This window comes from Mixophyes fleayi, chromosome 7 (genome assembly GCF_038048845.1).
Source record: "Mixophyes fleayi isolate aMixFle1 chromosome 7, aMixFle1.hap1, whole genome shotgun sequence".
Classification (NCBI taxonomy): domain Eukaryota; kingdom Metazoa; phylum Chordata; class Amphibia; order Anura; family Limnodynastidae; genus Mixophyes; species Mixophyes fleayi.
In genome coordinates, this window is record NC_134408.1 from 12538591 (window position 1) to 12549703 (window position 11113).

At 46.0% G+C, this 11113-nt stretch overlaps 1 protein-coding gene across 1 annotated transcript; it reads left to right on the forward strand.

The window, feature by feature from the left end:
• Window positions 1-982: 982 nt before the first annotated feature.
• Window positions 983-8909, forward strand: TUFM (Tu translation elongation factor, mitochondrial). Its single transcript, XM_075179084.1, has 11 exons — window positions 983-1055; window positions 3363-3400; window positions 3827-3986; window positions 4429-4595; window positions 4691-4795; window positions 5388-5552; window positions 5922-6054; window positions 7206-7310; window positions 7389-7540; window positions 7630-7749; window positions 8276-8909. The coding sequence occupies exons 1-11, from the start codon at window positions 1016-1018 to the stop codon at window positions 8447-8449; spliced, it is 1359 nt and encodes a 452-aa protein (XP_075035185.1). The 5' UTR covers window positions 983-1015; the 3' UTR covers window positions 8450-8909.
• Window positions 8910-11113: the final 2204 nt, after the last annotated feature.

Genomic DNA, 11113 nt, shown 5'->3' on the forward strand with positions numbered 1-11113 from the left:
TGGAGGCAGCAGGAAGTCACAGACCGAGTTATAAAGTTGAACCGGGTCCCCAGCATTGATGGATGTGATTGGAGTTTGCCAGCACTCTATATGCCTCAAAACACCAGGGGAAAGAGTGTTTCAGTTTTGAGTATAGTTCTAAATTAATAAACTACAACTAAACTGTGAATTGTCTCTTCCACCATTTACATGGAAGTTGAGTGGTTTCAACACAGATATAGTACATTTTAGCTTCTTATCACAGCACTGAGTTTAATAATTGCAACATGAAACTGAAAATTATTAATTAAGCACTTGTCACCTGTCTGGTTTTCTGTGGTGAAGACAATATGCACTCTATTATACAGCGACCAATAGAATATGAGTTCTGCACTGTACTGTGGTCACGTAAACATGGTGGGGAAGTAGCAATCACAATAAAATACAAAATTATTATTGGGAGAGTACATGCATTTTATATAACAGGCTTATTTATGGCCTGACTCTATGTGACAAACCTCAGGCTACAAACTAGAATAATTCACAGGGGAATAAACACAATTCTGAAACAGAAATGTGTAATAATATAATACCCAGAGCTTGTATGGTTATTATGAATGTAAGAGCTAAACCATCACTTGTGTGATCTGATGTGAAAACTTACTATCAATAATGGATCAACTGAATATAAAAAAAAAATAAAGTGGTCATCAGTAAATTTACTGACAGAATAATATAGGTATAAAAACAAACACGTTCTATACATATGAGAGCCATACATTATTATTAATAATAATAATAACAACTGCTGCTTCAGTAATCCCTGCAAACAATGACAAGGATCTGGTATGTATAGAGCTGGCATTACTGCTAGGACATAATATATATATTAATGTACAATTACATTATCTGAGCATTGGATATGAACCCTGCCACCACCAAGATGGCCGCCGTCGCCGCGCTCGGCGGCCGCCATGTTGCTGGTGGCACAGGGCGCTATTTCCTATTCCGAGTCGCCGCTTCCGCAACTTCCAAGATGGCCGGGCGCGTGGTGCTGTCAGCATGCCGGGCGGCGGGTGAGGGACGGGTGCGGGATCCGGGCACCGGGGAGGCTGAGTGGTGCTAGGGGCCCAGGGGCGGAGCATTGAGGAGGGAGAGGGTGTGAGGGGCCACAGACCCCCGGGGCCAGTGACGAGTGAAGGTCATGTTAGTGTAAAGGTCACATTAGGAGCCTCATGTGTGGGGCAGTTACCTCCTCTGCACTGACCGCACCATCTAGATATTACCCCATATGCACTGCCCCCCCCCCTCCAGATCTCACCCCTCTGCACTGACCCCCACCCCTCCAGATCTCACCCCTCTGCACTGACCCCCACCCCTCCAGATCTCACCCCTCTGCACTGACCCCCCTCCAGATCTCACCCCTCTGCACTGACCCCCACCCCTCCAGATCTCACCCCTCTGTACTGACCCCCACCCCTCCAGATCTCACCCCTCTGCACTGACCCCCACCCCTCCAGATCTCACCCCTCTGCACTGACCCCCACCCCTCCAGATCTCACCCCTCTGCACTGACCCCCACCCCTCCAGATCTCACCCCTCTGCACTGACCCCCCTCCAGATCTCACCCCTCTGCACTGACCCCCACCCCTCCAGATCTCACCCCTCTGTACTGACCCCCACCCCTCCAGATCTCACCCCTCTGCACTGACCCCCACCCCTCCAAATCTCACCCTTCTGTACTGACCCCCCCCCCACCCCTCCAGATCTCACCCCTCTGCACTGACCCCCCACCCCTCCAGGTCTCACCCCTCTGCGCTGACCTCACCCCTCCAGGTCTCACCCCTCTGCACTGATCCCCCACCCCTCCAGGTCTCACCCCTCTGCACTGACCCCCCACCCCTCCAGATCTCACCCCTCTGCGCTGACCTCACCCCTCCAGGTCTCACCCCTCTGCACTGATCCCCACCCCTCCAGATTTCACCCCTCTGTACTGACCCCCACCCCTCCAGATCTCACCCCTCTGCACTGACCCCCACCCCTCCAGGTCTCACCCCTCTGCACTGATCCCCACCCCTCCAGATTTCACCCCTCTGTACTGACCCCCACCCCTCCAGATCTCACCCCTCTGCACTGACCCCCCTCCAGATCTCACCCCTCTGCACTGATCCCCACCCCTCCAGATTTCACCCCTCTGTACTGACCCCACCCCTCCAGATCTCACCCATCTGCACTGACCCCCACCCCTCCAGATCTCACCCCTCTGCACTGACCCCCACCCCTCCAGATCTCACCCCTCTGCACTGACCCCCACCCCTCCAGATCTCACCCCTCTGCACTGACCCCCTACCCTCCAGATCTCACCCCTCTGCACTGATCCCCCCCATCTAGATATAACCCCCTATGCACTGCCCCCCCCTCCAGATCTCACCCCTCTGCGCTGACCCCCCCCCCCCCTCCAGATCTCACCCCTCTGCACTGATCCCCCATCTAAATATTACCCCCTCTGCACTGACCCCCCCCCCCTCCAGGTCTCACCCCTCTGCACTGACCCCCACCCCTCTGCACTGACCCCCACCCCTCCAGATCTCACCCCTCTGCACTGACCCCCACTCCTCCAGATCTCACCCCTCTGCACTGACCCCCACCCCTCCAGATCTCACCCCTCTGCACTGATCCCCACCCCTCCAGATCTCACCCCTCTGTACTGACCCCTACCCCTTTAGATCTCACCCCTCTGTACTGACCCCCACCCCTCCAGATCTCACCCCTCTGCACTGACCACCACCCCTCCAGATCTCACCCTCTGCTCTGACCCCCACCATCTACAGATCTCACCCTTCTGTACTGACCCCCACCCCTCCAGATCTCACCCCTCTGCACTGACCCCCACCCCTTTAGAAATTCCCCCCTATGCTCTGACTGTCATCCCTCTAGAAATTACCCCCTCTGCACTAATCCCTTCTAGAAATGATCTCTCTGCACTGACTCTCCTGAACCCCCAAACAGTTATCCTCTGCATTTGCCCTGACACTCCTCATCCATCTAAATATGACCTCTCTGCATGGCTCCTAAAGATTATGGGATTGGGGGGGGAGGGGACATTTGTGATTCTTTTTTCAAAATATTAATCTTACACTATGTTATCAAATATGATTTATGTGCTTTACTTTGAACTCTTAATTCTTTTTCTTCAGATCTGTCACTGGGGCCCAGTTTACTCATTCAATAAACGTGTTATTACCCCCCCAAACAGGAACCAAATTATATCAATCGCTCACCCCACTATAGTCACTGTTAGGTTAAAGGCGGCTGCATGTACATATGCATCTGGAACCTGTTACATATCAATTCTTTAATTTGCCATCATGTCTGTGTTTCAGTTTTCAGCCGGCTCCCAGGCCACAGTCTGCGTATTGCGGTAAGTAAATTGTCGGATAAAACTCTTAACACTGTACAACAAATAACATTTAATTTTTTTTTTCTATTGTTAAATGTACAAAAGTAGGCCAAATCATTTATTTTGCAGATATTGCCCCTATACTAACAGAGGGTGTATAACCATCAGTTGGTAGGTTAGATACACTCTGCTAGAGGGTGTATCTAACCAACAGTTGGTAGGTTAGAGGTTATATTTGGAATATTGTTTTTACAGTTAATCAAACAGAAAGGTAATGAGTACAGGAAATTAATTCTGAATTTCAAGTGGTTTCTCTATAATATAATCTATTTACTGTGTGCATATCAAACAATCAGTCTGCCAACCCTAGGGCAAGACACTGGCTGGCAGGATCAAAGATTTTGCCTATTTCTTTATAAAAGTTGTGATAAATTCTCTTCCTGGCAGACATGGCCGAGCCCTGCTACCCGCTTCTGCCCCCTGCTGTACAGGAATTACGCCACAGAGGCCAAAAAGACATACTCGCGGGACAAGCCACATATTAATATCGGCACTATTGGGCACGTCGACCATGGGAAGACCACGCTGACGGCTGCTATTACTAAGAGTACGTTTTTACTAGAATACTTTGCACCGATTGTCTGGCTGAGGTGATATGATACCAACATAATGGTCTCCATAGAGGCTCTCTAACTAACGAACATCCGTAGGGGGTGACGGTGCTTGTGTTTTGATCATTGGCACCCCCTCTGCCCTGTACTAGACATTTCACTTACTATTCGGTATGATAGGATTGAATTGCTTTACCCCGATGTGAGACTCTGCTCCGGAGAGTGATAGACGTCCATAATTAGCAATTAATTGGAGATCCATACACAGAATGTATTGCTAATTGCAGAGTTTAGCAGAAATGAGCCTTCGTTACATTGTACAAGTTATGAAGAGAGCGTCAGGTGTCCTCCTCTTTTGTAGAGAGCTTTGTATAGAGTTTGATAACCGAATCGAGCCGCGCTGCACAGTTTGTTGACCCGGCACTTGTGTCCTTTCAGTCCTAGCAGAGGCTGGTGGGGCTCAGTTCAAGAAATATGAAGAAATTGACAATGCCCCAGAAGAGAAGGCACGTGGCATCACCATTAATGCGTCCCACGTAGAATATACCACCGCTAACCGCCATTATGCGCACACAGACTGCCCGGGACATGCTGACTATGTGAAGGTGGGTACTGCGTGTGACAGTGAGTACCTGCTCGGGTATGGTGGGCAGGTCTAGTTTGGTTTCTAAACTGATGATTATCTCTCTGTACCGCGCAGAATATGATAACGGGCACCTCTCAAATGGACGGCTGTATTCTGGTTGTGGCAGCAACGGACGGACAGATGCCGCAGACACGGGAACATTTGTTGTTAGCTAAACAGGTGGGTCTAGGTCTCCCCGACACTCTTCAAAAGAGTCGTTTTACAGTCTCCAGACTTTAGTCTTTGTTTTCCAGAACTCCCGGTCAGTAGCGATATGACACCTTCCTGAACTCTAATACCCTGAATATATTTAGATGTTTGTACATGTCCTGTGTCTGATCTCTCCTCCTAATGTTTAGCACCTTTAATTTTTTCCTGACAAGTTTTGTTCTCTATCTGTTCTCTGACTATTCTCTAGATTATTAATTTGCTTTTGAAGCTAGAGCCTCCAGAACTGTACACAATATAAAATAACCTCTCACTTCCTGTTATTGGTCTCTTCCTATACAACAATTCACGTCACGTCAAATAGCCTTGATGACATTACATTATCTTTCGCTCCCCATTCATTTAGTATCTGGATTTGTGCGTCCTACAAATTATTCCATTTCAGATATCAGAGTTTATATTGCCATAATATATATCGCTACACCGACTCGCCCCTTATTGAGTTATTGGTACTATTACAAATCTTTGGACGTAAACAAGTCCTCTCCGTCTCTCCTGAACCCCCTTATGCTGTTCTGAAACAATGTCTGTTTTCCTGCCGCAGATTGGGGTGCAGCACATTGTCGTGTACATTAACAAGGCGGACGCCATCGATGACAAGGAGATGCTGGATCTCGTAGAGCTCGAGATCCGAGAGCTGCTGACGGAATTTGGATACGACGGGGAGAACACGCCGGTGGTCACGGGATCCGCCCTCTGCGCTCTTGAGGTACATTTGGGAGTCGCCCGCTGGCTTCAGTCCAGTGTTTATAGCTTTGGTCCGTTGTCTAAGTGGCATTGTCTCCAGCCAGTGCTGGTTCAATGCCTGTACATGTTATTTGTTGGAGTCGGCGGTGGGGTTAAGGTGTTGAATATCATGGCTAGGTTGCTGTAGCGCTGGTTTTGGGGGATGTAACAGTCCTGACTGTTTGGATATATTGTTGGATTGGAGAACATGTTGCTGTTTGATATCGAAGTTTTTTTTTTATCTTGAAGTCTCAGTGACTTTAAAATGTTCTCTATTCAACTGATTATTGATTTGGCTTCTGAATTTGACAGTTTTCGGTTAGCTTATGACCGGCCGTTATTGCTTTTACAGAACCGCAATCCAGACATTGGCTTGAATTCTATTATGAAGCTTCTGGATGTTGTGGACAGTCACATTCCCGTCCCCGAGCGTGACTTGGACAAGCCTTTCCTGCTGCCAGTGGAGTCTGTGTACTCTATTCCAGGTAGGAGACCTCTGCTTTCAACTTAAAGTACCACTGAACCTCAAACTTCATGCTTTTCAGATATAAATCATGAAAGTACAATACATTATTTAGTGTTGCATTCCACTTCAATTAATCTATTACCTCCCCCACTCCATTAGAGGGCTCTGAAGCTCCTCCCAAATGTTTAGGACTGTGTCCTGATGGGATCAAAAAGCTGAGACTGCAGTCATTTGAGTTATGATAAAACTGGTCCATCCCCTTTATAGGAATCCACCAATCCACACATTGCAGTTCTGCAAAGCTGTCAGTCACTCTGTGCCTGCTGCAATTTCCTCCTAATATAGCAGCCTGCTGTAGAGATTTGGTGGAGAACACTGAGGACATGTTTAGTATAAACTTCACTGACTTTGATCAATGGACTGTTCCTCTAGCAGCTGCATATTCCATTTCAGTTGTTAACTGTTCAGTATAGACCAGTGGTTCCCAAACTGGGTGCCGTGGCTCCCTGGGGTGCCACAGCTAGGGCCGGTGGTAAGCAAGGCGGGTGCAACTTGGTAATTATTTTGGCTTGGGGGTGCCTTGAAAACATTATGGTTACCCTAAGGGTGCCTCCAACTGAGAAAGTTTGGGATCCACTGGTATAGACCATACGCTACTGTGCACTTTGAGAGTTATTATGACACAAACCAGATAAATACACAGTACTGTATGTGGCAGTAAAGAGGCCCCAGCAAGTTAATTGAAAATTGCATTTATTGGGAAACTTCTAAATAAGGCTGCCAATTTTATCCATTGGATCCACATCTCAGACTTCTAGAGAAGAAACTAATACAAACCAATCTTTTCTTAATTGCTGACACGGACATCCCGGAATTAAACAATTTTGGGAAGTAATTCAGAAATGTGACCACTTGTCCATAAAAGTGACACCGTGTTGATTACATACACCACTGTACTAGGCCACCAAAGGGGGGATCGCAAGAACTGGCTCCCACCTTATCTGCTCATGTTGCTCTAAGACGAAATGCCTCACACTCAACTGGATGCTTAAAATGAGCGTCTTCCAGGAATAAATGTGGTTTGTAGAAGACCGTGTACACTACACATGTATGACTACTATATTCTATTAGCCTTCTGCTCTTTCCAACATCCTGACTTCTGTGTTTCAGGCCGGGGTACGGTGGTGACCGGAACCATGGAGCGTGGTACAATTAAGAAAGGAGACGAATGCGAGTTCATTGGGCGCAGCAAGTACTTGAAATCGGTGGTAACAGGTACGGTCTCGGGCCTTGTTTTTAGGACTGTTTGACCCATCACTAGCAGACACCTGATCGATGTTCTCTCTAAACCAGGTATTGAGATGTTCCACAAGAGCTTGGACAGGGCAGAGGCTGGAGATAACCTCGGTGCTCTGGTCAGAGGGTTAAAGAGAGAAGACGTCCGGAGAGGGATGGTCATGTGCAAACCAGGCTCCATAAAAGCCCACCAGAAGGTGACGGCTCAGGTGGGTATCCATGTGTATGTAACATGACTCGGATATCGGTGTCTCTGATTACTCGGCCTTGGTGTAGTTACCATTTGTGTGTCTTGTAGGTGTACATCCTCAGCAAAGAGGAAGGTGGACGTCACAAGCCTTTCGTCAGTAACTACTTACCGGTGATGTTCTCTCTGACTTGGGACATGTCGTGCCGTATAACGCTCCCAGAGGGCAAGGTTCGTGGTGCTCCTTACAGTGTACATATTGACTGCATGGAGTGAGGGCGGCTGTCCTGTGGGCTGTACCAATATGTGTGAGAATATAACCTATTGGGTTAGTGAGGTGTGAGGCTATGGCTTGCTGACATAGGATCCTAGTGGCTGAATTTTGGCTAAGCCCACAAAATAACTGCCTCTATTGTACATATACGTCAAGTATAATAGGAGCTTAATTATGACCAGACAGTCGATAGGTTTTCTATTGGTGGGTGTACCCAAAGCCGTCCCTATTGGTGTGATGTCATTGAAGAGGGCGTGGTCATACAGTAGCAACACACTCTTGCAACTTGGGTTGGAGAGATCGTACAATGACACCACTGACGGAATGTCGGCCATTTATATTAGATCCTCTGTGTGCTCTTTCGCTTTGCACTTTTATTTTGGGAACAGGCTTTCTCCTGCTTATCTCCATTATTGAGAGAATACCCAACCCCCCCATATATTTTCTTCCTGATTACTGATGGTACCATGATCCTCTTTCCAGGAGATGGTGATGCCCGGAGAGGACTCCGGTCTAGTCATGACCTTGCGGCAGCCCATGGTCCTGGAGAAGGGCCAGCGCTTCACGCTGCGAGACGGAAACCGAACCATCGGCACGGGAATCGTTACGGACATCCTAGAGATGACGCCGAAAGACGAAGAGGGCTGGTTGTCCTGAACACCACAAACATGAACTTGTCTCAGTGGGGGGGGGAGCAGAAAATGTTTCTACTGAATTGTAGATGAACCAAATATCGGCAAAAGAAGCACTTGGACTCCCCCCTCGCCCCGTCCTCTAATTCCTCTGTAAAATACTCCACATCCTCAATAAAATGAGTTCTGCCCCTGTTACTTGTGAAGGAGTCACTGGATGGTTCTTGTCTTCGGGTGGTTTGATTTGGGTCTCCTAAAAATCCCACTTTTTGCCATTGGAAACCTATTATTTGGTTATTTTTCTTCCTGGTGGAATAACAGTAATATAGAATCCTTTTGGTAAAACGATCTGTTATGAACCAGGTAACGTGTTCCATTACAGTCACAGCTTTCTGACACATGAGAGCGCTACCTTAAAGTCGTCTGTGTGTGTTTCATGTTTTTTTATTTTTGCTTGTTTGATTAAATATTTTTTTGGGACAATGTACTGCCTAGAAGATGTGTAATTCTTATATAAGGATATTATCACTCTCCTTTAAAAGTTCTGTGTAAAGCTTTATAATAAAAAGAAGCTCCACATTCTAAATGATTTATTAATATATAATTTTATATTTTTAGGTTTGTTTAATAGATGTATCTAACTTATCTATAATTTGAACACAAAGCACGATCTAAAAAACAAAAAGTAAAACTATATATTTTTATCTAAAAATATTTCTAATAGTACGGCCACCATATACTTGTTCATTCTCTTGCAGTTCATTTGGGACAACAGGAATGGTAGGTATAGTCCCTATCTGCTGGAGATTGGACATTTTAAGTGAAAGATTAGCCAAATACTTGGCTATTGTATAAGATTTTTCTATTCTCTTCAAATAATAAATGAGATGAGCAGGTTTCCAAAATATTATAATTCTATTTTTTATTAAAAAGATATTATGCATAGATACAGCCATACTGGACGAAGCAGACATACGCCCAGGGTCTCAAATGCCAATTGACACTCTATATTTGATTAAGTCATTCTTTTATAGAAAATGTTACTCATCATTGCCAGAAACACACCGTTCCAGCTTACATCACTGCTGGCACTCTTAGGGCTAGATTTACTAAGCTGCGGGTTTGAAAAAGTGGGGATGTTGCCTATAGCAACCAATCAAATTCTAACTCATTTTGTAGAAGGTACTAAATAAATGAAAGCTAGAATCTGATTGGTTGCTATAGGCAACATCCCTACTTTTTCAAACCCGCAGCTTAGTAAATATACCCCTTAGTCTCTATCATTGCCATAAACATTACTTGTACTTGCCAAAAACCAAATATTTGACCCAGATCAAAGCTGCCATTTCATCATTAAAGTGACCTGTTCTTGGAGGGGTCTATTGGATAGGTTCATCTCAACCTTATTTGGAGCCAATATTTCTTTGGCCTTATCCGGCCATTGTGAAATAATAGAAATTTACTAAAAACCATGTCTCTTGTTGTTTTTCCTCTATATTGTGTAATATGTAAAATAAATATCCGTACTTTTCCTCTTAAAAACACAGGCACGTAAAATTCAAGTTCATTGGTTCATTCTATTGAACTAATTGGTAATATAGGGTTTTTGTTAATTATTACTTCGACACTATCTAACCAGTAACAAAACAACTTAAAAGACAAAACAAACAAGAAATAGGCAACGAGCCAACCACAGAGAAACCAGATGAAAGGATGGGGAACGCTCTGTCTCCTAGTGAACTACAAGAGAAAAGGGTATGTATGAAGGTCCTATTTTCTCATTTGTTTCCTTGGGTAACTGAGATGTTCTAAAACAATTCGCAGGACCAACAGAGAACAAGAAAGATGAGGTGGACTAAGCCAAAAAGACAATGCAGCCTGTGACACCTTGTGTCCAATACTGATGTCTACGAATGTGCGCTGCGGACCTCGTTGCTTCCTTACTGCTGTTCCAAGGAAGACTGATTCAGAAAGGCACAGTAAATACTGTGATAGAGTGAGCCGTCACCCTGAAGGGGGGAATCCTGCTCTTTGATGGGCCACGTCCTGAGTATGCGTACATCGATTTCTAGCACTAAGGAACGACCATGGTCTACAATCCATTGCTAGGTGGTCTTGGTACTTGGCCACGAACATTGAAGTCATGATACGGCATGAGGTCCACCAAACTTGTCACATCTGCCGAAAAAAATTTGGTTGAAGTGCCTCTGTTCTTGACTTGACCTCGAGTATGAATGGTTGAGATCTTGGAGACGTGCCCTTACGTCAGTTGCTTTCCTGCTCGCCGTGCCTTCCGGGGATTGATAGCCATCCTCTAGGATTTGGAAGCGAGTCAGATACCAATACATCCTGGTACCCCACTACCAATCTAGGGCCGGGACTCCTACTTTCTATCACAAGGCATCAACAGAACACAGTAGGCATCTAATGCTACCTTTAGGTTTGTGGGTCCAGGGGAGAAGGGAGTAAAGTATTGAGATCTAGAATTGTTGTAGCGCAATTAGGCAGGAGATGAGTGCCCTTGAAGAGTGAGGGAATTTAAATTACTGCCCCCCCCTGTCTAAAGATGCCACAGTGAGGCTAACAGAGAGCATCCTAAGATGTACAAGAGTAGAGACTATTGACGTGTATCTTGAATCCTACTGGAACCATCGGGATCAAAGAGCTAAGCCTCAAAGGTCAAATGGAG

Coding starts and splice junctions, on each gene's coding strand:
- TUFM (XM_075179084.1), top strand. CDS start 1,016: ATGGCCGGGCGCGTGGTGCTGTCAGCATGCCGGGCGGCGG. Junction 1,056..3,362: donor GTCAGCATGCCGGGCGGCGG/GTGAGGGACGGG, acceptor TCTGTGTTTCAG/TTTTCAGCCGGCTCCCAGGC. Junction 6,055..7,205: donor GTCTGTGTACTCTATTCCAG/GTAGGAGACCTC, acceptor TCTGTGTTTCAG/GCCGGGGTACGGTGGTGACC.